Source organism: Malus sylvestris, chromosome 12, assembly GCF_916048215.2.
Source record: "Malus sylvestris chromosome 12, drMalSylv7.2, whole genome shotgun sequence".
Lineage (NCBI taxonomy): Eukaryota > Viridiplantae > Streptophyta > Magnoliopsida > Rosales > Rosaceae > Malus > Malus sylvestris.
Genome location: NC_062271.1, coordinates 32112284 through 32138369, shown reverse-complemented (window position 1 = coordinate 32138369; position 26086 = coordinate 32112284). Strand labels below are relative to the sequence as shown.

The 26086-nt window shown below is 38.2% G+C and overlaps 5 protein-coding genes, 1 long non-coding RNA gene and 1 pseudogene across 8 annotated transcripts; 4 read left to right on the top strand and 3 right to left on the bottom strand.

The window, feature by feature from the left end:
* The first annotated feature begins 222 nt into the window (after positions 1-222).
* LOC126592075 (isopentenyl-diphosphate Delta-isomerase I-like) lies at positions 223-3034 on the top strand. The gene is made up of 6 exons (XM_050257831.1): positions 223-471; positions 1270-1325; positions 1719-1810; positions 2071-2173; positions 2271-2408; positions 2583-3034. Exons 1-6 carry the CDS (start codon positions 248-250, stop codon positions 2834-2836), a joined length of 867 nt encoding a protein of 288 aa, XP_050113788.1. The 5' UTR covers positions 223-247; the 3' UTR covers positions 2837-3034.
* Positions 3035-6814: 3780 nt separating this feature from the next.
* On the top strand, positions 6815-11178 carry LOC126592077 (putative 4-hydroxy-4-methyl-2-oxoglutarate aldolase 2). Of its 2 annotated transcripts, none has more exons than XM_050257833.1 (2): positions 6815-6930; positions 10444-11178. In XM_050257833.1, the coding sequence occupies exon 2, from the start codon at positions 10457-10459 to the stop codon at positions 10955-10957; it is 501 nt and encodes a 166-aa protein (XP_050113790.1). In that variant the 5' UTR covers positions 6815-6930; positions 10444-10456; the 3' UTR covers positions 10958-11178. The 2 variants fall into 2 exon arrangements, with proteins under 2 accessions (XP_050113790.1, XP_050113789.1); XM_050257832.1 differs by lacking the exon at positions 6815-6930 and adding an exon at positions 9006-9224.
* Positions 11179-11187: 9 nt separating this feature from the next.
* On the bottom strand, positions 11188-12285 carry LOC126592076 (seipin-1-like; annotated as a pseudogene).
* On the top strand, positions 11648-12049 carry LOC126592078 (uncharacterized). The gene is made up of 2 exons (XR_007612595.1): positions 11648-11744; positions 11855-12049. It is a non-coding gene; the product is annotated as an uncharacterized LOC126592078 (long non-coding RNA).
* Positions 12286-15059: 2774 nt separating the features above from the next.
* LOC126593622 (WRKY transcription factor SUSIBA2-like) lies at positions 15060-19379 on the top strand. Of its 2 annotated transcripts, none has more exons than XM_050259718.1 (5): positions 15060-15841; positions 16450-16575; positions 17118-17990; positions 18083-18237; positions 18473-19379. In XM_050259718.1, the coding sequence occupies exons 1-5, from the start codon at positions 15560-15562 to the stop codon at positions 19191-19193; spliced, it is 2157 nt and encodes a 718-aa protein (XP_050115675.1). In that variant the 5' UTR covers positions 15060-15559; the 3' UTR covers positions 19194-19379. The 2 variants fall into 2 exon arrangements, with proteins under 2 accessions (XP_050115675.1, XP_050115676.1); XM_050259719.1 differs by having other exon boundaries at positions 15061-15841; positions 17118-17986; positions 18079-18237.
* A 426-nt stretch (positions 19380-19805) lies between these two features.
* Positions 19806-20546, bottom strand: LOC126593623 (protein METHYLENE BLUE SENSITIVITY 1-like). The gene has a single exon (XM_050259720.1). The coding sequence runs from the start codon at positions 20451-20453 to the stop codon at positions 20121-20123; it is 333 nt and encodes a 110-aa protein (XP_050115677.1). The 5' UTR covers positions 20454-20546; the 3' UTR covers positions 19806-20120.
* Positions 20547-21466: 920 nt separating this feature from the next.
* On the bottom strand, positions 21467-24404 carry LOC126593597 (tyrosine-protein phosphatase DSP3-like). Its single transcript, XM_050259702.1, has 5 exons — positions 23997-24404; positions 23518-23611; positions 23201-23258; positions 23054-23097; positions 21467-22079 (listed from the first exon to the last, which is right to left on the bottom strand). The coding sequence occupies exons 1-5, from the start codon at positions 24131-24133 to the stop codon at positions 21822-21824; spliced, it is 591 nt and encodes a 196-aa protein (XP_050115659.1). The 5' UTR covers positions 24134-24404; the 3' UTR covers positions 21467-21821.
* Between the last annotated feature and the right edge of the window lie 1682 nt (positions 24405-26086).

The following is a 26086-nucleotide window of genomic DNA, read 5'->3' as shown; positions in this document are numbered from 1 at the left end:
ATTTATTGGAGTCACGAATCTTATTAATTTTAATTGAAAATCTAGCATAAGGATTTATTTTGTTGTTGATAAAATAAAAGTTTAATTAGAAATTTTTATTACCAAATCTTTTCCTACCATTTGTGGATCGAATAATAATGGTCGGTAAAGGGCAATGATTTGCAGAATTAAATTTGATATAAAAAGTGTACCAAAATTAGATTAAAGCGGAGACTTCTATATATTCACTGCTCCATTCCAATTTCCAATGAGCCTCTCCACTGCTCGCCTTCTCCACACTCTCTCCTTCCTTCCCAAATCTCATCCTCCTCTCTTCTCATCCCCTGCCACTCCAACCTTTCTCTTCTCCAAGCCCTCCGCCTTCCCCTCCCTCTCCGCCAGGCTGTCTCTGTCTTTTCACAGTTCCACCATGGGCGACGCTCCTGACGCCGGCATGGACGCCGTCCAGCGACGCCTCATGTTCGAAGACGAGTAAGTCCCTCTCCCCCCCCCCCCCCACTTTGCCCCTGACTTATGTTCATATTCGCGCTTTTACCGTTTTCTTTCTTTTTTTTCGGTTGTTTTGGTTGATCTGTTTTGTAATTTGCTCTGTTTTTTTTTTCTGCTCAGGAAATACCGGAACAGTAAATAAAATGAAAGTCGTAGGCTTTTTCTATTTTGTTTCCTAAATTGCGGCTCTTTTTTCAAATTTATATTCTGTTGATTGTTCTGTTGTGGTCTGTTTGGTTGCTCAGAATTTGAAACAGATGAATAAACGAATACTTTGTCCAAAGTAACCGTTAACTTTCTTTACAATTACTCCAGTTTCTGATTAACCAAACAGAGGATAACATAGTCGAGAGGAAATTATAAGTGGATGGACAAAGATGTATGTATAAGCCGAGCTATGATACTTGAGCTCGACTCGAGCTTGTGTTCAATTTAAATGAGGCTACATACATCTGATCCGAAATGCCGAATTGGTTAAGAAACGATTGAACCGGAGCTGAGATCGATTATCAAAAGCTTTCCCCTTTAGTTTCTTCCCCTTGCTAAAAACATTTTGATATGAGAATATCAATTACCTGTGATTTCAATTCATTTCGCGTCGGAATGGAATTTAGGGTAAGAAGGCAGTTCCCCCGGATGAGCATCAGGTGGCAATGCCATCCGTTCAATCAGTGCTGCCTCTTGTCCTTTTCCGATTTTAACCTTTTGTACGGTCCAATGTATATTCAGGTGTTAGTCATTCCTGGGAGCTGACGATCTGTTTTATTCGAATTTCTGCAGATGTATTCTGGTGGATGAGAATGATCGTGTTGTTGGTCACGATACCAAGTACAATTGTAAGTACTTTTGCTTGCTAATACCTTCTCGTTGCGAGATTTCAATGTGATAAATTTTTTTATGTTTAGAAATTAATATTCTGTTTTGATAGTTTAGGACTTGAAGTTTTATGACTTCGTGCCATGGCTTATGATGTAATACTTGATAAACCGCTCTAGGACATTTAGTAATTTTGGAGATTTGAGTGGGATAGGAATTCTGAGGGAAGAATTTTTGTCTCCTATTTTACTTCATTGCAATTTGCAAAGAAAATCCATATTAAAGGATTATATTTCCTTGGAGCTTGAATGTACTTGGTAATAATGCCCGATCATGCATGTCGATACAACTCTTGTGTTCTTTCTTGTACAACTGTTAGTTTCTGAAGTTTTCATGCATTATGTGAACTGCAGGTCACTTGATGGAAAAGATCGAATCTGAAAATTTGCTTCACAGAGCTTTCAGTGTCTTTTTGTTTAACTCAAAGCATGAGTTGCTTCTTCAGGTATTTTTCTTGGATCACGCTAACTGAAATTTACGGTGCTGGCAGCGTTCAGTTTAGAGTGGTCATTCATAAGATGTTCCATAGTAGCAGGGTGCATCCTGAGAATCTCGAGTAATAATAATAGAATATGAAGAGGGAACGACTGTCTTTGCAATTGGCGGCAATGATCTTTCAATTGATCTTTCTGGACAGTTTTTCTTTATGAGCGTCGTTAAATAATAGTGTTTAGCATACTCATTTATGTCTGTCTTTCTATGCAGCAACGTTCTGCAACCAAGGTAACATTCCCACTTGTGTGGACAAACACCTGTTGCAGTCATCCACTATACCGTGAATCTGAGCTTATTGATGAGAACTCTCTTGGTATATTTTTCTATTTATCATGCCTTTGAGAGTCAATTTTACTTGGCCTACTGTGACTTGCTCTAATAGTTTTTTTCCTTCTCCATTTTGTTTCCAGGGGTACGAAATGCTGCTCAAAGGAAGCTTTTGGATGAACTCGGTATTCCTGCTGAAGATGTGCCTGTTGATCAGTTTATCCCGTTGGGTCGCATGCTGTACAAGGCACCTTCTGATGGCAAGTGGGGAGAACATGAACGTAATATTCCAACTTGGGTTACTCTACATTTTTTACGATTAACGTTCTTTGCAGTTGATTACCTTCTCTTCACTGTCCGAGATGCATTTGTCAGACTGGTCGTGATGGTCAAACAAATTGTCTTGTTTCAGAATTTTCTGTTCACCCTGTGTGTGTGTTTTGTTGTATTTGCAGTTGATTACCTCCTCTTCACTGTCCGAGATGTTAATGTGCATCCGAACCCTGATGAGGTAGCTGATATCAAGTACGTAAACCAGGAGGAGCTGAAGGAGCTGTTGAGAAAGGCAGATGCCGGGGAGGAAGGTCTGAAGCTGTCACCTTGGTTCAGACTCGTCGTGGACAACTTCTTGTTCAAGTGGTGGGACCATGTTGAGAAAAACACCATCAAGGAAGCTGCTGACATGAAAACCATCCACAGGTTGACTTAAACTGAGTCTTCTGGGAAACCTTGATTGTGGCTTTATTATAATTAGTGTTTTATTTTCCCTGTTCCAATTTGGACTCATAAGGCGTTCCCATAAGCGGACTTTGTTGTTATTGTTGTTAAATGCCGTGCTTTTGTAATGTAGAACTGATGAATCAATAAGAAACTTTTCGCCTCTTTCATCATGAAACAGGTTCACAAATTTCTTTTCTCCATGTTTGGCCCAGCAGGCCAAGAATTTGCTATCTAATCCTGCTAAGAGACGAGGTTACTTGCCCTGTTGGGGAGAAACTTTTCAAACCTGAAATTCCATGGTGACGCTCTCTCAAATCAACCACGCACTAACTTATGGTTTAACCTTTCTCATATGGTAATGCATTGGTTTGAATACCGTCGTTGTGACATCCAGTAAAAATTGGTGCCACCATCATATATCTGTTTCTGTATAACAATGTAGTTCACATCTGGGGATCTCTTATCCCACATCGACTAATGCAAGAAATTTACCCCTGCTTATATCGACCGACGAAGGGGCAATTTGGGTACCTTGGGGTGCCGGGCTGGGATGTACGCGTGTACCGCAACCCTAAACCATGCCCCGATTATTCGGGTAAAACCAGTAAGGGGTCTTTATCCGGTGTTTCCCCCGTGCGGCCAAAAAAAGAAACCACGACGCCTCGCGCTGTATATTCCCGCGTGGGTAAAAAAAGCCCTCGAGAGGTTTGAAGGTGGTGCTGCTGACTCCTGTTGTTTGTCCTCTCTTGGGGTTTGCCCAGGTGTCTCGCGGTTACTTGTTGTCCTCACCTCTCGTGGCACCCCGCCCCCGTTTTATTCTTTTTTATTTGTGAACGCCCCCCGACCCTTTTTTTTCCTCGCCCTGATGAATCAAATCATTTCAAGAGAAACTTCTTTGTTTTTTTTTTTTTTTTTTAAGACAAACAAAGTAAATTTCATTTAAAGAGATGGGTAATACAAGATAAGGACTACTCCAAAAAAGAGTCCAAAATAGCCAAGCAAAAGCCCAACTCCATAAAAAACAACAATGAGAATGGCCCAAAGTGAGCAACCCATAACAGCAACCAAATCGAAAAACCTAGACAGCCACCTCCACCAAAACAGCTGCACAGCCACCGCATATCCGTCACCACCACCCGGAAGAAGGGACAAAGAACCAAATGGATGAACGGAAAATGGGGGTAGGCAAGCTACCCGCGCTGGGAGCGCTGCCATAATCCTACCAAATAGTGCAAAATGCGCTTTAAAAGGGTAACAGGTAAAAGTTCACGATGAGGAGCAATGTTTGGAGAGGAACAAGGCAAAGAAAACATATATGAGATAAACACAAGAAAGACTGAGACCAAGTTCATAGCAACCTGAGACACAAAATGCTTAGACAAAAAACAAATGGAAGCTAAAAGCAAATACAAATAAACGAAATCTCCAACCATGGTGGCTTAGAGAGGGAAAAGCTGAGGTGGAGATGGAGGAAAAGAGAAAGATGGGGACGGCGGGAGGAACATGAGAGATGGGAAAAACTGGAGGAAAGAGACAGAGAGAAGGGGAGAAAGTAAGGAAACAAGGGTGGAAAAAGGAGAAAGAGGAAGAAGGGCGAAAATCAGGGAGAGATGGGGGATAGGGATGAAAAAGGGGTGGACGGGAGAGGAAGAGAGAGAAGGGCGAGGAGGGAAGGGTTAGGCTGCCGCTGACCTTAAGCCGGAGTAAGAGGCCAACAGCAGAGAAGGGTTCAGAGGATCGGGGCTTTACTTTGGGGGAGGGAGATGGCACAAAGTCATAGGCAAGCTCTCTTTTATATATATATATTTGTGAAAAACTTCTTTATTGAAGCTTAAATTTCACTAATTGTATGAAAGAAAAACTAATGAAAAAGGTTTGAAAACTTTGAGTTTTAACGATAAGAACAAAATAAAGGGTAAAGTGAATAGTACCAATATAGACTTTTTAGTGTAAAAATGTGATTTTTCGTTAAAGTTAACAGTACCGGAAGTTTTTCGTTCAATAAAATCACACTTCTAATGGATTTTAACTGTTTTAAAAAAAACTTACAAGGCTAAAATTGTCAAAATATAAATATGCATATTCAGTCGTCCACCATATAATTTCAATCTTTCTATTTTATTCCTCGTGTTGTGATAAATCCATGACAAAATGAATCCTTCTACGTTATCATCCTGATGAATTCCTTCGTATAATTATTAATACCACGAATAAATTAATGAAGGAAAATTTTATTTGAATCCATATAATCTTTTTCTACACCCAACTTACTCTCTACACTCATATTATTTTTAATCAAACTATCAATATCTCTTTACACCCCAATTTACTACCTAAAATAACCTCACAAACCCAATTAAATTTATCTTTACACCCATTTAAAAAATAAAAACCCAAAATCAGTATTCATGAATGTTTTTACAATTTATGACCTTGAAATATGAAATGAATGGTTTACTGGAAATATATTGCAATAAACTGTGTTTTTGAGGATTGAAAGTATACTGCAATAAAACTTATTGGAAGTATATGGAAATTAATGAAATTGTGTTTTTGAGGATTGGAAGTACACTGTAGATTGAGTAGCAAGACGGTCACTAGTTCATCCTCATCCAGGCACATGCAAAAATTTAAGTATTGGCAAGTAAATAAATTCCCTCCTACCTTGTCATAGCATTGAAACTCTCGAGATCACCACGTTAGCTTCTGGGTAGGCAAGAAGGTTGTCTTAATTCACCCGCATGACCCATCCCAACTTCATTAATTTCAAGCTCACGAGATCGCCAGTATACTTTCCGTCCTAAAAAACACAATTTCATTAATTCCTGTACACTTTTTGTCTTATCTCAAGTCTTAGGGTTTGATCTTAAGATTGCGTAATGGTAAGTTATTGGGTGTGAGTTTATTGATAAATTTTAGTTATATTGTTAATTTCATCTTGTACTTAATGGTAATTATGCAATAGAGTAAAAGGGACAATTCATATTTAAATTTTAAATTAGGTGTAGAAATAAGTTATATGAGTTCGAATAAAATTTCTCATTAATGAATAGTCGGTAAAGCAAACATAAAATATAATTAGGCTAAATTGGATTGTTCATCCCCGTGGTCATAGGACACTTGCATGATGACCCCTGTGGTGAAAAAACTAGGAATTAAACCCTGTGGTCTAGAATGTTAGCAAATTTAGTCAAAAAGTAAGATTTCTGTTAAATGACTGTTAAAAGTTGGGTAAAACTGTATTTGCAGTTCCAATTGACATTGAATTGGGGCTTTTTTTTATTTAAAAAATTAAGCATTATTTTTTTTTGTTAATTGTTATAAAAAAAATTATTTTAAATGTCAATTGAAACTGAAAATACAATTTTACCCATACTTTTAACAGTCATTTAACAGAAATCTTACTTTTGGACTAAATTTGCTAACATTCTTGACCACAGGAGTTTAATTCCTAGTTTTTTCACCACATGGGTCATCATGCAAGTTTCCTATGACCACGGAGATGAATAATCCAATTTGGCCAATATAATTATGCATGTGTGAACATGAAGAAATATTTTAGTTGGCTCCGTACGCCGAGCAAACACCAAATATCATTATATGATTAAAAATGAAAATTGTCAAAATATCGCTCATATGTAGTGTTCTACAGGCACATCGATCGTGGATCACAATCTTTTTTCACATCTAAAAGTCATGATGTTATGCTCCACTTATTGTATCACCTGATTTAACAACTTTAAAAAGAGACAGCAACATCATAATTTTTAAGAAAAATTAATGAAAATAATTTAAAAATTTTGAGTTTTAATGATAAGAACAAAATAAAGTGTAAAATAAATAGTACCATAATTGACTTTTTATTATAAAAATGTGTTTTTTCGTTAAAGTGAAGAGTACCGGAAGTTTTTGTTAAAGTTTCCTAATTATTTAGGAAGAAGACTGTATCTGCACGCGCTTTACAGCCTAACACAGATTCTCTCTCTCCCTCGAAGCTTCTTCCTTTTCCTTCCTTCCCTCCCTTCCCATAACTCACAACTGAACTACTCAGCTGTGTTCTCGTGTCCTGCTCCATCCTTCGAGGTAAAAACTTTTATTATTAGCCGCCAGATTTCATCTCCTCGTTTTTCTTGATTTCTCTGATTCGCTTGTCTGATTGATCAAATTGGTGTCAAATTTCATTTTCTTGCATTTCTCTGGCATACAGGCCGATCCAATATGAAAATTAATCATCTTTTTTTGTTTTTGCTTTTTTCTGTGTTGATTTGGATCGTTGGGTGTATTGCTTGGATTTTATGAAAATTAGATCAAAACCAGCTCGTGTGATTAATAATTTAATCAATAATTAATAGAGTTAAGCTTTCTGATTAATCTTGTTAGTTGTTGTCCAGGTGTCTCGCGGTTACTTGTTGTCCTTACGGGGCACCCCGCCCTTTTTTTATTATTTTTTATTTGTAAACGCCCTCGACTCTTTGTTTTTTGGGAATTTTAACGAAAAATCACATTTTTACACTAAAAAGTCAAACCTGCTAATATTTACTTTATCCTTTATTTTGTCCCTATCGTTAAAACTCAAAATTTTCAAGCCATTTTCATTAGTTTTTTTTTTCTCGCTCTCATGAATCAAATCATTTCATGAGAAACTTCTTTGTATTTTTTTTTTTAGACAAACAAAGTAAATTTCATTTAAAGAGAAAGATAATACAATATAAGAACTACTCCAAAAGAGTCTAAAATAGCCGAGCAAAAGCCAAACTCCATAAACGAAAACAACAATGAAAAGGGCCCAAAATGAGCAGCCCATAGCAGCAACCAAACCGAAAAACCTAGACAACCACCTCTACCAAAACAGCTGCACCGCCACTGCAAATCCGTCACCACCACCCAGAAGAAAGGACAAAGAACCAAATGGATGAACGGAAAATGGGGATAGGCAAGCTACCCACGCTGGGAGCACTCCCATAATCCTACCAAATAGTGCAAAATGCACTTTTAAAGGGTAGCAGGTAAAAGTTCACGATGAAGAGCAATGTTTGGAGAGGAACAAGGCAAAGAAAACATATATGAGATAAACTCGGGAAAGACTGAGACCAAGCTCAGAGCAACCTGAGACACAAAATGCTCAGACAAAAAACAAACGGAAGTTAAAAGCAAATACAGATAAGCTAAATCTCCAACCATGGTGGCTTGGAGAGGGAAAAGCTGAGGTGGAGATGGAGGAAAAGAGAGAGATGGGGACGGCATGAGGAACATGAGAGATGGGAAAACCCAATTAAATTTATCTTTACACCCATTCAAAAAATAAAAACCCAAAATCAGTATTCATGAATGTTTTTACAATTTCTGACCTTGAAATATGAAATGAATGGTTTACTGGAAATATATTGCAATAAAACTGTGTTTTTTGAGGATTGAAAGTATACTGCAATAAAACTTATTGGAAGTATATGGAAATTAATGAAATTGTGTTTTTGAGGATTGGAAGTACGCTGCAGATTGAGTAGCAAAGACGGTCACTAGTTCATCCTCATCCAGGCACATGCAGAAATTTAAGTATTAGCAAGTAAATGAATTCCCTCCTACCTTGTCATAGCACTTAAACTCTCGAGATCACCAAGTTAGCTTCTGGGTAGGCAAGAAGGTTGTCTTAATTCATCCGCATGACCCATCCCAACTTCATTAATTTCAAGCTCACAAGATCGCCAGTATACTTTCAGTCCTCAAAAACACAATTTCATTAATTCCTGTACATTTTTTGTCTTATCTCAAGTCTTAGGGTTTGATCTTAATATTGCGTAATGGTAAGTTATTGGATATGAGTTTATTGATAAATTTTAGTTATATTGTTAATTTCATCTTGTACTTAATAGTAATTATATAACGAAGCAAAAAGGACAATTCATATTTAAATTTTAAATTAAGTGTAGAAATAAATTATATAAGTTCGAATAAAATTTCTCATCGGTAAAGCAAAAATAAAATATAATTATGCATGTGTGAACATGAAGAAATATTTTAGTTGGCTCCGTACGCCGAGCAAACACCAAATATCATTATAATTAAAAATGAAAATTGTCAAAATATACATCGATCGTGGATCACAATCTTTTTTCACATCTAAAAGTCATGTATGCTATGCTCCACTTATTGTATCACCTGATTTAACAACTTTGAAAAGAGACAGCAACAGCATAATGCTTTAGGAAGAAGACTGTATCTGCACGCGCTTTACAGCCTAAACACAGATTCTCTCTCTCCCTCTCTCTCTCTCTCTCTCCCTCAAAGCTTCTTCCTTTTTCTTCCTTCCCTTCTCATAACTCACAACTGAACTACTCGGCTGTGTTCTGGTGTTCTGGTGTCCTGCTCCATCCTTCGAGGTGACAACTTTTATTATTAGCCGCCAGATTTCATCTCCTCGTTTCTCTTGATTTCTCTGATTCGCTTGTCTGATTGATCAAATTGGTGTCAAATTTCAATTTCTTGCATTTCTCTGGCATACAGGCCGACCCAATATGAAAATTAATCAACTTTTTTTGTTTTTGTTTTTTGTTTTTCTGTATTGATTTGGATCGTTGGGTGTATTGCTTGGATTTTATGAAAATTAGATCAAAACCAGCTCGTGTGATTAATAATTTAATCAATAATTAATAGAGTTAATCTTGTTAGTTCTGAATCTGTGTGGTGATGCGAACAACATAAAGATCCAATCGTTGCGTGTGTTTGTGTGGATGAGGTTTGGCTTTTTTCCGCGTTCAGAATCCATGCTTGGTCTTAACTTGTGAAATTTTGTATATGATTTATCGTAATTAGTTTGAACTTTTATAGGAGATTGAGATTTGAATATCTTGTGTGCATTTTTCTGTAATTTGAGTGAATGCAAACATGTACGATTTACAATATCTTCTCTGCCTTCTATGTTCTTGAAAAGGGCAACTTGATACAAAATGCTGCTGGTTTCAATTGTTTCCGGATTTCGAAAACCATGTCTCGGCTGGGGGAAAACGAATGTTAGCTTAGTTACATCCCAAGTTTGCATTTTTTTGAAATGGTTGATACTTGTTTGGTAATTATAATGGGGGTCTGGTTTTATCAATTCGGTCTTCTTTCCCTGCGATCTTGCTGTGTATATTTTCCCTTTGTTGCTGTTGCTGGAAATCGATGTTTGTTGCCAACGAAAATTCTTGAGCTTTTGCATTTTCTCATTTTGAAGGCAAATCTGCAGTGTTTCTCTTCAACTCTACAAAATTTGAATTTTTTGACACTCTTTGTTGAAGAAAATTTTCCGAAGATGAATTAGATTTTGACTTAAACTATTAATCGGGTTTTTATACCATCCGTCTCTTGATGCTTCCGTGAATCCTAGTGTGTGCAAGACTAACATTACAATCTTTGCATTGCAACCACTTATTGTCTCATATAATGCATACTTCTGTAACATTTAGTATTTGCGGGATTCTTATAATTTCGTCTTCTCCAATCAAACCTCTCATGGCATCCTCCATGTGCTTTGCTATAACATTTTCCGGTGAAAAACCTTCTATATGTTGCCTGTGATCATTCTAAGTCTAACTCATCGATCCTTGTCTTGCCCCGAAGGTGCTGGGAACAAATGGCCTTGGTTACAACTGCTGAAGTTTGCGATGCGCACTCTCAGTTGATTGGGAGTGGTGATCTTCGGGTGCTTGAGCCAATATTCCAGATATATGGCCGGCGACAGGTCTTCTCTGGACAAATAGTTACCTTAAAGGTATTTGAAGACAATGTCCTTGTTCGTTCCTTTCTCGAGGAGAAAGGCAATGGAAGAGTTCTTGTTGTGGACGGAGGTGGAAGCAAGCGGTGTGCAATATTGGGAGGCAACCCTGTGGTTCAAGCTCAGAATAACGGCTGGGCAGGTATAGTGGTCAATGGCTGCATAAGAGATGTCGACGAGATTAACGGTTGCGACATTGGCGTGAGAGCTCTGGCGTCCCATCCCATGAAAGCCAACAAGAAAGGGATCGGCGAGAAGCAGGTACCAATAAGCATTGCCGGGACAAGGATCTGTGACGGGGAATGGCTTTATGCAGACACCGATGGAATATTGATTTCTCGTACCGAGTTATCTGTCTGAATCTTAAGCACACCATTTGGAAGGAAAACTTGTTTCCTGCAACCGTTGTATACAACACGCTGTTGCACGAAATGTATGTCTTTCTTTGTTTCAATTGCTAAGCTGTTGTGTCTTTGCCTCATTTTCCAAATTTCTACTGTATTAAGCAAAATTACGTGATATCGAACTCTTAACTATGTTTTAGTTGGTTTATCAATAATGATAATCTTTTGATCAGTAAACTTAGTCAGATATATTAACAGAAGGCAACAAGTACATAATTTTGCATAGCTTACGTCGCCTCATAAACAGACCGATTCTGGGTCCCCAACATCTTCGGCAGCAGCAACACTTGCATCGTCTCTTGTAATGCTAGTTGTTGAGGCTCCAGATGAGCCAACAGCTTCTGGCAAATTCATATCTCCAGGTTGCACGTAGATTGCCTTTCTTTTGCTTCTGCTTCGTTGCCATTTTCTTAGCAGATCTTGAACATCCTCGCTCTCGTCGTCTCCAGATGTGGCTAGTGATCCCCTAGCACGTCGCCTCCGTTCTGGGGAGGATGATTCTCCATCACTGCTATAACTTGGGACGTCAGTGACGTCCCCTGCTGCGTTGCGGCAGTACTTGCGACAATCATCGTCATTGGAAAGAGGAGTGGCCTGCAACAAAGCATGAGAAGTACGAGGAACATAGCATAAATGTATAGAGAGGTCCAGACGTAGAATGTCCACTTCCCGCTGTCCACCAATTGTTTAGTCCAAGGAGGCTGGGAGTTCATGACAATTTCAGCTTCATACAACCGTCGAAGGTACGAGGTTCCGGCCCTCGGAATTAAAGTTACTCTTATGGCTTGAGTTATTGGATAATGCCCTTCCTTGTGCTTGATTATTTGGACCGTTGACTTCTGGGTTTCACCAGAGAATCCTAGCAGCAGAGGAACTCCCATCAGAAATGTTCGTGTGAGTCGATCCGGGAGGCTTCCGAATCGCAGCATACAGGGCTGGCTTGATCTTGTAATCACATCACCGTCCACTGATAAGAGTTCTTCATTCAACTGATGATCATATATATCACCAATTAATTAATTAGTAACAAACAATCATTTCAGTCAAATTATGATCAATCTCATCATAAAATCGGTGAAATAATATCTTCGACAATCTGTTTATGCCATTAAGAACGTATGTGTGAACGAACGTCTTGCACAGAGAATTTTGTATGTAACACAACTACTAAGTTAATAACTGATAGACAGATACATACATACCTGAAAGACACCAATGCCCCTTTTGAAATCAGATTCAGGCATCAAAAGCACCAAAGAGACATGTAAAGTGTGTCCAACAGGAACTCCCCCCACATGCTTCCTAGAGTATGAAAGTCTTGGTAAATATCATTAGCAGAACCAAAAGCAAAGACAGCCGTCGGATGAGGCTCCGTGTAATCAAGGTGGAACCGCTCCCTGACGAACACCGGCTCCTCCACCCAAAGATTCACCAACCCAATTCCGAAAAGAGCGGATAAAATCAAAACCATGCAGACATAGGCGGCCCCTAGAAGCCCGAAACCGATGTTCTTGAGGAGGAGGCCGCTACCATGCGTGATGGTGGAGGGGGCCTGGTGGACGGAGGTTTCAACGGTGTCTTTTGCCTCCTCGACTTGGTGGTCAGACTCGGAGGCGGCAGACAGGAGGGAGAAAATGGAGGTGGAGAGAGTGGAAAAGCAGTTGTAAATCAAATCTGGTTGTAAAGACACAAGCTTTTAGAGCCAATCTGTTGGTTTTAGTAGTCCATACTCATCATCTTCATCAAATGTTGGTGTCTCTGATGGCGGAGGCGGCGGCGGGTGGGTGATTGTTGATGTGGGGTAAGTAGCATCCATATCTTTGAGTCTCCGACTCAAGAGAGAGAGAGAGAGAGAGAGAGAGAGAGAGAACGCTAGCTAAAGCTAAACATAGCTAGCGGCAGAGTTCCAGCCTCCAGGTGTGTAATTTGCATGAAAGGAAAAGATGCGACGTGGAAGTGTTGCTGTTTGAGGAGTTGACATCTGTTCGGTCTGTTGTCAAACTGCACATACCCATGTCAACAGCGGAACTCCATGTATGCGCATGGTAAGAAGCTTGCAGTAGTTTTCGGAATGTTGAATTTAGGGCCGGAAAGGGTTATCAGAATTAAGAAGAATCTGAGAGTTTGTGGGGATTGTCAATTTGTCATACAGCTTCCAAGTTTATCTCCAAGGTTACTGGAAGGGAAATTGTAACGAGAGATGCTCATAGATTCCACCATTCAAGGATGGTGCATGTTCTTAAAGGAATTTTTGGTGAACATAAATTCGTTAGCTTAACAGGTTGCGTTTATGTCAAAATGAACACAATCTGTTAGCAAAGTAATAGTTGTATCGAGTAAAATTTTTGGTTTAATTACATAAAAATATTGTTCTTGTTTAGTTTAACGTTTAACTTGCGTTGGAAGGCAAACTTGAACTTAGTCAAGTTGGCTAAAACAATATACTTCCCTTTATGCATTTAAGTTTGAATCTCCCTCCCCATAATTTAAGACTCGTTTGGAAGTGCTTTTAAAATAACTGAAAGTTTTTTGGTGAATAGATTTTGGGTTTCAAAATCACTTCACGTGCTTTTTAGAAAGAAAAAAAAACATAGGATATATGGTTTTTACAAAAAGCATTTCAAGTGTTTTTTTAGGATCCACTTGAATTTTTATTAAGAAAAAATTAGATTAAAAAACATTCATTAAAATTATTTTCAGTCATTTTAAAAACGGTTTCAAACGAGCCAAGAGATTAATATAGTGTGGAGTATCATTCATTTGTATAAAGTAAAAACTTGTGTTGAAAGCTATAATAAGATTCATGAATTAACGTTCATATAGGAGGAGGAATTATTACACACTATTTTAGGCTATATATAGCATGCATGGTTATGAAGTAAATAGTATTGAGTGCCGTTGGGTAATGAATAACATACTAATAATTATGATGAATCCATTAAAGTAAATCCTAGTTGGAATCATTAACTCATTTCATCGACTTTTGAATTCAAACCAAAACCAAATGTTGTTTCTACATAAGAGACATGAAATCATAGTTAGCACGAATATTAAGTGAAATGCAACAACAATCGCACACACAAGAAATGCTGGTCTCTCAAGGTGATAATCTTTGTCATTTAATAATTTAACGTTAATTTTTGTGTCAACATTATAAAACAGTGTGCAAAAAACATGAACACTTATCATCCAACAATTTAATGTTAAATTTTGTGTCAACATTATAAAATAATATGCCAAAAACATGAAGTGACAAATAATGTATTTATCGTGTACTCGTAAATTAGAAGACTCAGCCACGTGGGACTTCTAACCGCATATTAATTTGGATTATACAAACAAAAAGCGAACCTGCTTCTCAAGATTTGCGGCTAGCCATTAGCAAGCCAAATCCCACGCTTAAGTCTCCAACTCCCTACACAAACCAATTACATTATTGAAATAAAACTACACTAATTACTCATTAAGAAACTAATACCATAAATATGTGCCAAGTAAAATGTATTTACTATATTTGGTAAGAGAATTAAGCAAATAATACATGGTAAGTATTGTCGTATCATGCATACCACAAAAGAAACAGAACAATAAATTAGATAAGATTAAAACTTGAATACAGTTTGACGAAAATGTTTTCTTAACCACCCAAGACTAAGAAATTTATAATCATTTATCCTTTAATTCATGGCCATATTAAAAGTACGAGACTCTAAAACCAATAAGCGATGAAATTAGAAAATAATAGCAAAAAAATAGTAGAAACTTAAAGAGAAAATTGAAATGAAAAGGAAGAAAGGAAACAAACTTTATCTAGATTTACGTGAAAAACATTGTAAAGAATGAACACGTATTGGATTTTTGGGGGGAGTTTGTTTGGGTTCATGGTTTGAGATAAGAAGAAGAGAGGTGTCGTTTCCGAAAAAAGCTTTAATCTTTGCTCGTTAGAGTTCACAACTTCCTCCACCTCAGCACCCCTTAATTTCCTCTTTAATTTTAATTCGGTGGGTCCCACACTCCCCATTGTTCTTGGTTAAGAGTGACTGTCACTTCACCATTCTCGGGCACAAACCAAATATTTCTTTGCTTTTCCGTTTTTCTGCAACAAAAAAATACATTTTGTATATTTGTACCCAGCAGCGTAGGACTATAAACCCAGCTCTGTTTCTCTCTCTCCCCTTCTTCTTCTTCTTCTTCTTCTTCTTCTTCTTCTTCCCTCTCTCTCTAAGTCCAATCCGATTGTTCTTCTTCTTGGAAAACATAACTTTTGTACCATAAATTTATAGATATAGAAACTTGAAAGATAAAAAGCCTGTTCATTTTTTCCTGAATTTAAATCAAACCCCATTTATTTATTTATTTAATATTCGTTTGGATACAATAAGAAGGAAGAGGTTTCAGCTCCGCAACCATTCAGGGAGGAGGAGCTGAAACCAAAAACCAAAGTTAGGGTTTTTACAAAATTCTTGCTGTTGGAGAGAGAGGCAGAGTCGCAGCCTTGTCACTCTAGCAGGAAAATCCCAACACACAGACACAAAATTTAGAGTGTTAAAACAAAAAGATGAGACGTTTAAGAAAAATGGAGCAAGAAGACGACGCGGTTGCGGAGAGCAAGGCCAAAGGAAGAGGAGGCGGTGGTGGTGGTGGAGCAGGGAGCAGCATTAGCATAGCAGAGAGGAGGGCAGCCAAGTGTGGATTCAATGCGGAGAGGATCAATACGGCGCGTTTTAGGACAACCAGTCCTCTGCATTCTCCGCCGGCGAGGTCCCCGTGCCTTACTATTCCGGCTGGTATCAGCCCCACGGCTCTGCTCGACTCCCCCATGATGCTCCCCAATTCTCAGGTTTTTCTTTTTTGGTTTTTTTTTTTTTTTTTTTTTTGGTTGTAAATTTTGGGTTTTTCTTCTTTTGGAGCTAAATGCGTTAAGACTGTATGTTCTTCTGGGCTTTGTTTGTTCCGAAAAACCTCGGAGTGTAGGATACCACGGAGCGCTATAGAATTTTGCAGTGTGATCAAGGATATGTATAACTTTGTATGGTTTTGTTTTTTTTTGTGAACTTTTGGGTTTCTGAACCTCAGTAGTATATCTGCATCTGGTTGCAAGCAATTTGGTAGCAGGGAGAAAGTAAATGTCAAACAGATTAACAGTTTTTACTTTTATTAGTATTTGGGTGCTATTCATTAATCATTAACGTGATTAGAAGAAGTGATTACCTTAACTTTATCCATTTATAATTTGGATTGTTTAGATAGAGAAGTATAACATCTGAATTTGGTATTCTGCACCTTTTGTATAAAAGTCTCTGCTTTGGTATTGTTTGGCTTAAAATACAATCACCAAAAGCTAGAAGGCATATGAATTCTATGGATGTTGAGAGAGTTGCAAAGTCCAAAGCTTTTTTTCTTTCTTTGTGATGTTGTCTAAGATCTTCGATTCTTGTATTCTTCTAGGCGCTTCCATCTCCCACCACCGGAACTTTTCCATTGCATCCTCCCAATGATAACAGCTCGCTGCTGAAATCAGGAACGCATGAAGATGATGGTTACAGGCCGGCCTATTCTAGTTTCCAAAATCCGGTAAATGCCTCAACTTAATATGTTTTAGAATTCAGTAGTCTCAAATTCTTAAATTTGGAAAGAGGTTTTTAAACTTTCTTTTTTCTGGTCCAATTACTTTCTCCAAATGTGGCAGCCCAACAGATTGACATTTTAAATACTAAAGAACCTTGAAACAGTATCTCCTTGTAGTTTACGACAGTTGAAGCATTATTTGGAAACAGATGTAAATGAAGTGTCTAGTTGTAACTTTATAGTTAGTCATTGGAACAACTTTATATGGTTCTTATTTACAGATGCATCCTCATATCTTCAAATCATGATGTCCAACGGTACTTGTTTAAACCAAAATGTTAATATTTCCTGTGTAGATTTTGATAAGTTGCAATCATAATGTTAATGCTAATGTTTCCTGTTTAAACTAAAATGTCCAAGGGGGAGTGATTTTGATAAGTTTTCCAAGGGTGTAGTTTCCTGTCTGAACTTGCCAATAAATTATTTTATAGTTTTTTGCGAGGTTGTGTTTGAATGAGTTTGGTATCTTCCCATTGCATTTTCCTCAGGGGTCTACTGTTGACTGCCAAGCTCTTGTTTTGGAGCAACCACCAATGGAGTTTCAATTCCCGATGGAGTTTCCAGAAGAAGCTAATGCAACGAACTATGCTGTGGATCTGTCCTCTGATATTAGAAACTTAAACAGTGTGATTATGATTGCCAACGGCGCAGACTTGCAAATGTCTCATTCCAGTGCGGCTAGTGATCAAAACTTTCTTCCCAAAGAATCGATTCATGTGGAGGATCTTGGGTCCCATCACTTTTTGGAAGGAGATCAAAAAGGGTCATACCCATCTGCAGGAATGGTAAGGACTTCAGAAGATGGATACAATTGGAGGAAGTATGGGCAGAAACAGGTAAAAGGTAGTGAATATCCAAGGAGTTATTATAAATGCACGCACCCAAATTGTCAGGTCAAGAAAAAGGTGGAACGATCCTATGATGGTCAAATAACAGAGATCATCTACAAGGGAGCTCCTCATAATCATGCAAAACCGCAGCCTAACCGTCGAACTGGGGCATCGCTTGGACCATCATTTTCATATGATGAGATGTCAGAGATGGGTGAAGGTAGTAGGGCCGCTGTCAAAGGTGAAGGTGGGCCAGTTTGGACAAATAGTCAGTCCTGTAAGGATATGAAAGTTGGCTATGACGGGAGGACTGATGGTCTGGAAAGGACATCCTCAGCATCTGTTGTTACCGAGCTTTCTGATCCATTTTCAACTACTCAAGGGAAGTCCATGAATATCTTTGAATCAGCTGAAACTCCAGAGCTTTCATCCACACTTGCTAGTCATGATGATGAAGATCGGGCCACCCAAGGAATCATATCACTTGGAGATGATGCAGATGATGAAGAATCTGATTCAAAAAGAAGGCAAGTGATTTTCTGTTTATCTCGAAGGTTTCTTTTTCCAGGATGCCATGACCGAACAAGGTTATAATATTCTCCATTGGTTTCCCTTCCAGGAAGAAGGAGAGCTGCATGATTGAAACAAATTTAGCATCCAGGGCTGTCCGTGAACCAAGAGTAGTTGTCCAAATTGAGAGCGAAATCGACATACTTGATGATGGCTATCGCTGGCGGAAGTATGGGCAAAAAGTGGTCAAAGGAAATCCAAACCCTAGGTATGCTCTTTTCTCATTCGCTCTCTCATTTCATTGAACTGGTTAGTGTGGATTTCTACCGAGTTATGAACATAGAAGAGTTCATTATAACATATAGTAACAGGGGATGGCATTTTCTTCTTGTAATTTATTTCTTCAAATAAGATATTAGCTCATAATCCATATTTTCACAATTTGGTTTGCTTAAAGTTTTCTATGTATCCAGTTAATCTTTGTACCATTCTTCATCCTGTAGGAGCTATTACAAATGCACAAGTGCAGGATGTTTGGTTAGGAAGCATGTGGAAAGGGCGTCCCATGATCTGAAATTCGTAATTACAACATACGAGGGAAAACACAACCACGAAGTGCCTGCAGCGAGAAACAGCAATCACATGAATTCAATTAGCAGTAATGGACTTCCATCTACTGCCAATGCTCAGCCAGCTTTGGCATTACCCAGAAATACCAATGTTCCGAAGCCTGAGACACAAGTGCAAGATCTTGCACCTCATTTTGATAGAAAACCGGAATTTCATGACGCATACATGAGACCTAATTTTCTTGGGAATTTCAATAATGACATGAAATTTGGAGCTTCCTCCCTCTACCAAATGAAATATCCTCCTCTGCACAATACCATGCCGTATGCCTCATTCGGACACAATGTTGCCCATCAGGCTGGTTCTATTGTGCCGGACTTCCCAATTTCACTGCCTATGAACCTTCAGCCATCCGGGAACCTCCCTCTTGCCGGTTATGATATCAACAATGGAAAAACAGTTTGTCCCGTACAGCCTTATTTTTCAGGACAGCATCTGCAGGAGAATGATGTAAGATTCCTAAAGCCTAAACAAGAGCAGAAGGATGATAACCTTTATGATGCCCGCTTACCAATAATGGATCAGTCAAGTGCATCATTGTCGTCGTCATCATCACTATTCTATCACAGGGTCATGGGAGGTTATCCATCATAGTTTTTTTTTGGTTCTTTTACTTCTATAGCAGTCATCAGCTGAGGCAGATTTTGGTTTTCCGCTCGCCTCGAACTAGTGATAAAGGTTCTATTTTCTTGCAGATTTTCATTGTGACAGTTTTTCTTGTTTTCCATAAAACATGGTATAAAATTTCCATACAAAAAGGTTTACTGGTTTCTTCATCAACTCTAAACTCTATCAACATGGTATTACTCTCTCTCTCTCTCTCTCTCTCTCTCTGTACTGAGCTTGATTGCAATACCTTGAAACCCTAGAGGTGATGTATAACAGTTTTCTTTTGAAGCTGGAAGTCTTTGGAGCAACAATTTATATATCACTCGGATAACATAAAAAACTTAAGTTTCCAGATGTTCCAAATTGCATATTTCACAGATTCTATGCATCCCCACACAGCAGCATTCCGATTTCCGCCACCGGAATCAAGGAGACTTCCGTGTTCCGATGCCGGAAACAAAGAGATTCGTTAATACGGATGACCGTATGCGTCTGAAACTGGAAAAGGGGGTTTGTATTTAACAGTGTTTGAATCATTTCAACACAGCAATACGATAATCAGTAAATTAAATCACAATCTCTTGTTTTAAGCCATCATTAATATTAAGTATGCTATTAATTAATCATGATCAAATATCAATAACATCAAGAAAGAAACTGATTTAGAAAGCACATGGAAACAATTCTCAAACATTGATTTGATCATCATCTTTGGAATAGAAGCAAGAAACAGAGACTAATATACATCCCCATCATAATATTCCAAAATTAAAGTACCCAGAATACCCATAAACCCACTTCCCGACCATAACAAGCACCACTCCGAGTCCGACCCCAATCTAGTAATTTTACCCCCAAAGCACCAGAAAGCCCGTTCCTTTGGTAGATTTGATTCGCTTTTGACCGGAAATTTCACTTCTTCAGGCTTCCACGGACGCCGGGGCGTGGCTTGTTAGCGTCCTTGACCGGCTCCGGCTGGGTGCTGGTGCTGGCGTGGCGGTTTACAACTTTCTCCTCCTCGAACGGGATCTTCGGATGACGAGCCTCGTGGTGAATCTTGATCGACTTTACGTCTGGCGCCGTGATCTTGCAGTGCGGGCACTCCATCTTCGCGTGTCCTCCCTTCTCTTGTCCGGTCCGGTCAGCTATACCAGCCTTCCCGCCGCCGCGGTTCGTCGTGGCAGCATCGATCTTGGCGGCGATCTCCTTGGCCGTGTGCTTCTTGGGCTTGGCTTTGCCTGTCATGTTGGGCGATTTGCTCGGACGGCGGAGATGAAAACCCTAACTCTAACAGTTGGCCACTCGGACGGAGAGGACCTTAAACTTTTGAGGATGGAAGACGGTGTTTATGGCCCTTTATATATAGGGTTTATCTGTTTGGTGTACTCAGACGTACGCGAGCTCGGGTGACGTGGTCGTATTTCATTGGTCCTTATGTATGGGTGTTTGGATCAATAGAGTTTGGACATATTTCGCAATTGGCCATTGGCCAATGACGTTGATGATCCTTTTATGAGTTTTGAGTTTGGTTCTAAGAACTTAGGGTTTGTTTCGAAAATGTTTCTAAATAATTAAAAGTGTTTTTAGATAAAATGTTTTTTAGTTTTAAAAGTACTTAAAGTGCATTTTGCAAGAAGTATTTCAAATGCTTTTCGAGAATAAATTGCAATTTATCTAAAGATAGTTTAAAAAATATTTCCTCTAAAAGTTCTTACAATCATTTTAAGCACTTCTCAAACGAGCCGTTAAACTTTTGATTCATGTCAATGCCTCAACCGGTTTGTTTTGTCGATTACAAGGTCAAACTGAGTGTTGGATTTTGTACATTTTGTACATTAGAAGTCCATGTATGCTTCAATTTCTCATAATTTTTCTCACAACTCAATTATCATTTACTAATGTGAGTTATGCATTTCGTTAACATATACGCCGAACAAAAGTTGGGTTATGCAAATCGCACCTAGTAGAATAAACAAAAAAATAGTTACCAAATTGACATTTGATGGAATATTAGCACAAACCAAAACTCTAGAGAGCTCAAACGAAATTAAAAGCTCGAAGGGCAAAGTAAAACGACTTGGAAAGTTCAAATTCATGGAGATTGATGTAGAGAGAATAAGTCCAAACCCTTACGGATGCCCTTGAAATTATAAAATCTGCAATATTACAGCTTATCCCTTCAAACAAACGAGAGAGAGAGAGAGAGAGAGAGAGAGAGAGAGAGAGAGAGAGGGAGTTGGAAAATGACATTCACAAAGTAGAAAAGTCTTCATCAATAGAGAGAAATTCTTAAAGAATAAACAAACAAGCCATAGTAGTGTTATTGTACAGAGAGCATTACGAAACTAAGAGAATACAAATTGGTTTCTGTAGAGTCTGTACCAATTGCCACCACATCGTCCCAAACTAATAAATGGAGATGCCAATGGAAAACCAAATCCAAAAGGCATGGTTTCAAATCGATTTTTTACCAGAAGAAGCTAACAAGGATAACACCGTGGACTCATATTATACGCCACAGTGACAAACTGATATATTTCTAAGTGAGACTAGTAGCAACGCCGGAGAAGAAGAAATAAGGGCCCTCCAACTCCAATTCCGAAAGCTGTGTTGTTAAACTTTCATGGTTTGGGGCTTCTGTAAATTCTCTTCTCTGTATAACAACCTTCTCTTGTTTGAACCGTAACCTTGATACTGGTAGATAATGCTGTACAGGCACTGCTTCAGCAGCATTATGTCAAATCCTTCTATAAATCTCAAATCTGTTGGTCTAGATTTCACGCCGGCAAAACGCTGGTACTCCTCAAACACAGAAGACAAACACCAATTCTGAAATTTTCGTAGGCAACCAACAAGACAACCCGTCCGATGCTGTACCAACAAAATTGCAAACACAAGGTGAGAAAGAACTGCCATAATCCAAAAATCATCATAATCCTAAGAGTTCCAGTCATTAACAAGAGAAAGTGCATATCAGTGTATCAGTTTGAAATTCAAGGAGGCCCTATTGTGATGCTACTCCAAATATATTATCTGTTGTTATATGAGGTTGTAGTATTATAGAGAAGGTTAGTGTTTTCCGCCCATTCAAAAGATAAACCTAGAAACACCGATAAACTATACGACAACAAAAGATGACTTCTTATAGAAAAGATCTCTCACTGAGAACAAATACATCAAATACTTTTTATTTTTTATTTTTTTGTTAAACTAGTGTATTCGAGTCTTTGACCCGACTAATCACTAGGCCCCCTGCGTGACCCCACAACATTTGGGGAGCGAGAAACTCTAGCATTTGCTAGGTGGGTACCATGGGAGAGAGTCGAACCCTAGACCACTTGGGAGAAAACCAAGGACTTGACCGCTAGACCAACAACTCTTGGGTTCATTAAATAGTTATAAGTATGACATTCAGTTTCTGAAGCTTTGCATGTTAAATGGTAGGAACCTGAGCAAAGCCAACCCGTTTTGGGAAATGACAGAAACTATCCTAATTTTAGAGAACCAGACCTTATAGATTATCCCCCTACTCTTTCCCTTTATCTAATAATAAGGTAAGCTCGTTGGATCCTCCTCATCCTTGGAACTAATAAAAAAAGAGTTGGACACTCTCCATAGTATTAACAATGATCAACGACAAGAATGAAATGCTTACATCCAAGCTCAAATCAAACACACTAAATTCCGTTCCCTGAAAACTCCTTTTGATTTGGTGAACAATGAAATGACTGCTAAAATGGGGCTAATGAGCTATGAAGAAACAACTACTGTATCATAAGCCACTACGTAGCAGTGAAACAAATTATATTAATGGCTGAAAATTAAATACAACTTCAAAAACTTACCTTTCCACGCTTGCAGTGGATCAAAACTGGATGATTTCTCCCATCTAGAAACACGAAATACTTACGGTTAGAACTTATGAAGTGCGAAGAATTTAAATACAAAGCTAAATAAAAAAAGAAGGCAGAACTGTCATATTAGTCCATTACCAATAAGGATTTTCAGAGCCTCCAAGATGGTATCCTTAAGAATAGATACAGAAGGCTCCTGCATACAGACATGGTCATAAACCTATGAGCACAACACATTATACAACATAGCCCATATTCCATCAAATGTCATCCAAGCATGTCGTTCCCCATTCAATTAAAACATAGTAATCGTAATAATGCTTCTAGCATTTACTGATGTCTGCGCTCGCATAAGCATATATCAAGAGCAAACAAATAGCATGTATGAATCTCACAAAAAGATGTAAACTGAACAATTTCGGCAAACAATCACCGAGAGGGAGAGAGAGTATTACCGTCTTTCCCTCAATTCCAAACTGGAGTAGCCGAATATTTTGAGACCGAAGAAACTCCAAATTCGCCTCTGGGTACGGCTCAGGACACAAATATCTGCACCAAAAGCCGGAATTAAGCACAATAAACGCTACATTCTCAATAAAGCAAATAAACTGATTTCTGTCTAGAAACAACTCAGACAACTCTCAACTAGTTTCTTGCTTTTCTTTCCCTCCATTTTCTTAGCAATCAAACGGTCTCAGTAAGTAAAAACAAATTCTTCAAACGAATCATAAACGTAACTCGGATTCTTTCTCAATGCAAAAACAGTTAGTTTCTTTTCCAATAGTTTCCTTTCTTTCTCACGTAATTCAATTTTCCTTCAGTTTTCTCAGCAACCAAACACCTCACAAATCACAATGCGACCTTCAAACACACACACACGGAGCGATAGATACATGCATACGAATAAAACGCGTATAGAAGATAGAGACTTCACATGATTGATCGGAGATTAAGCGATTTGAGGAAAGGAAAATTGGACGGCTGCGGGAAGCCGGATCTGAAAATGCCATCCTCCACCATCGAGAAATTGATGGGCGGTTCCAAAACGTCGTCGTCCCCGTCGTTCTTCATCCCTCTCTTCGTTCCTCCCTCCTCCGACGTACGCGCAGAGAACAACACAGAATGCAGAGGGCAGGCGTTTCCTGTCACGAAATACAAGAGCAGGAGGAGGCGGAGGAGGAGGTCATGGTTTTGGAGGGAGGGGAAGGAGGAAACGACGCCATTGAGGTTTCAGGATTTCATGTGAAAGCGATTGGATTTTGATTTGGATTTGGTTTTGGGAAATGGATTTGGATTGCAACTTTCTTCCTCAACGAGTCCGAGGTTTTTGTGGGCTTGTCCTCTTATTTTTTGGCACCTTTTATAATCAATTTTACCTTCATTTTTTATATAAGAAAATAATAATTTAAGGTGGGAAGTGATTTTCGCATATTTTTCTTGTTATTTATGCAAATCTTTATTAATTATTGTTAGTTAATTTTTGTAGATTTATTTAATCTGTTTGTCAGAAATTAACAGAAATGCGAAAGAAAATAGTGTGAAAATCAGTCTTGCTTTAGAACTCGTAACTTTCTTATACTATTTTTTTAGTTTTTGGGTTTTGTTTGTTTTTTTGTTTTTAGTAAACCCATAATTTGGGAGGGTTTTAGTTTGAGATATGAAGTTTCCTTTGGTGTGTAATTCAAAACCCACTGCTCATTAAGTTTGAGATTTCTCAGGGGTTTGAGAAAATTTGTTGTTTGGCAAAACAAATTAGACCATACCCACCAAGGGATTTGGATTCTCTCCTGAGCCCAAGGAGTGTGGATCGTTGGATTTTCATCCAAATGCTTCAAACAAGGAGGTTCCTTTTAAGTTATAATAATTATAGCCGTTGAAAGAAAATCCAACATCCCACATTTTTTGGTCAAATGATATTCTCCTTGGGCTCAGGAGAGGATCCAAATCCACCCACCAAGTACCTTCATTTTTCTAATTAGCCGGCAACCACATAATTATAATTTATAAATTCGATCAACTGGTCGAGACAATGTGCATACTTTACTGTAATTAATTTTGAACTGCCTTCTTGATAAGTTAAAGTAATTTAGAATGTTATATTGTTGGAAAGGAAAAACTTCAGAAAAATATAAGATTGATGGCAGTAAAAAGGAAAAGGATGCCCATTGGCGAGTTGGAATTAGGTTGGACTGAGTCAATTATTTGATCCACTTTCCAAAAATTGACATAGATATGAACAACACATGGTCTGCGCCATCGAACAGGAGAGTCAAAAGCAAAATATTCTGTCGATAAGCGTCAAAATAAAGGGGAAATTTTGTGTCCTTTTCCTTGAGATTCAATGGATTTCTTCACCACCTTTTTATTTCCCTTTTTTATAATGACAGTATCATTCACAAGGGATTCCAGATTCGAATTTCGAAGGTATCAGTGTTAAATGTTCAAGTATTTTTAAATATAATAGAGTGTCAAACATGTAAAGAATATTTTTGTTTATTTTCAGAGACATTTCGTCAAACATTTGGTGGTTTGTTGTCGTCGATCAAATCATGTTTCATACATGTACACAGATATTGACACACACTGAAACAATCTGACAAGTGACATCGAGAGAATTTGTTGGTGCTTTCGACGTAACTTGTCGAGATATGTGTGGAAACATTACGAAAAGATCCGTACAAAACATTATATGGTCATCAAAATATCTTCTCAAATATATTTTCTAAACTCCGAATGATCCTGAAATCATTTTGATTCTAATGTGTATCCGCCTCTAGCATCATTAATGTGATACGAACTCTCTCAGTGGCTGAATTTGAATTCGGACTACCATTTAATTAAATAGAAATTAAAAAGTTGTTCCTAAAGTTACTTCCTTCCCCAAGGTCTTTTGAAGTTGAAAAAAAAAAAACTTGAAATGATAATATTGCTTGCAATAGAAAATTCAACAGCCGGGCATGAATCGATTGATTTCATTTTAAGAAAAACTAATGAAAATAGTTTAAAAACTTTGAGTTTTAACGA

What these genes read in the sequence shown, in the direction of transcription:
- LOC126592075 (XM_050257831.1), top strand. Translation starts at nt 248, where the DNA reads ATGAGCCTCTCCACTGCTCGCCTTCTCCACACTCTCTCCTTCCTTCCC. An exon ending in TCACGATACCAAGTACAATT is followed by an intron (nt 1,326 to 1,718) that starts GTAAGTACTTTT and finishes TGTGAACTGCAG; the next exon opens with GTCACTTGATGGAAAAGATC. An exon ending in TATTGATGAGAACTCTCTTG is followed by an intron (nt 2,174 to 2,270) that starts GTATATTTTTCT and finishes TTTTGTTTCCAG; the next exon opens with GGGTACGAAATGCTGCTCAA.
- LOC126592077 (XM_050257833.1), top strand. Translation starts at nt 10,457, where the DNA reads ATGGCCTTGGTTACAACTGCTGAAGTTTGCGATGCGCACTCTCAGTTG.
- LOC126593622 (XM_050259718.1), top strand. Translation starts at nt 15,560, where the DNA reads ATGAGACGTTTAAGAAAAATGGAGCAAGAAGACGACGCGGTTGCGGAG. An exon ending in TGATGCTCCCCAATTCTCAG is followed by an intron (nt 15,842 to 16,449) that starts GTTTTTCTTTTT and finishes GTATTCTTCTAG; the next exon opens with GCGCTTCCATCTCCCACCAC. An exon ending in AAAGGAAATCCAAACCCTAG is followed by an intron (nt 18,238 to 18,472) that starts GTATGCTCTTTT and finishes TTCATCCTGTAG; the next exon opens with GAGCTATTACAAATGCACAA.
- LOC126593623 (XM_050259720.1), bottom strand. Translation starts at nt 20,453, where the DNA reads ATGACAGGCAAAGCCAAGCCCAAGAAGCACACGGCCAAGGAGATCGCC.
- LOC126593597 (XM_050259702.1), bottom strand. Translation starts at nt 24,133, where the DNA reads ATGAAGAACGACGGGGACGACGACGTTTTGGAACCGCCCATCAATTTC. An exon ending in CTTAATCTCCGATCAATCAT is followed by an intron (nt 23,612 to 23,996) that starts GTGAAGTCTCTA and finishes CTTTTGGTGCAG; the next exon opens with ATATTTGTGTCCTGAGCCGT. An exon ending in TCCACTGCAAGCGTGGAAAG is followed by an intron (nt 22,080 to 23,053) that starts GTAAGTTTTTGA and finishes TTGTTGGTACAG; the next exon opens with CATCGGACGGGTTGTCTTGT.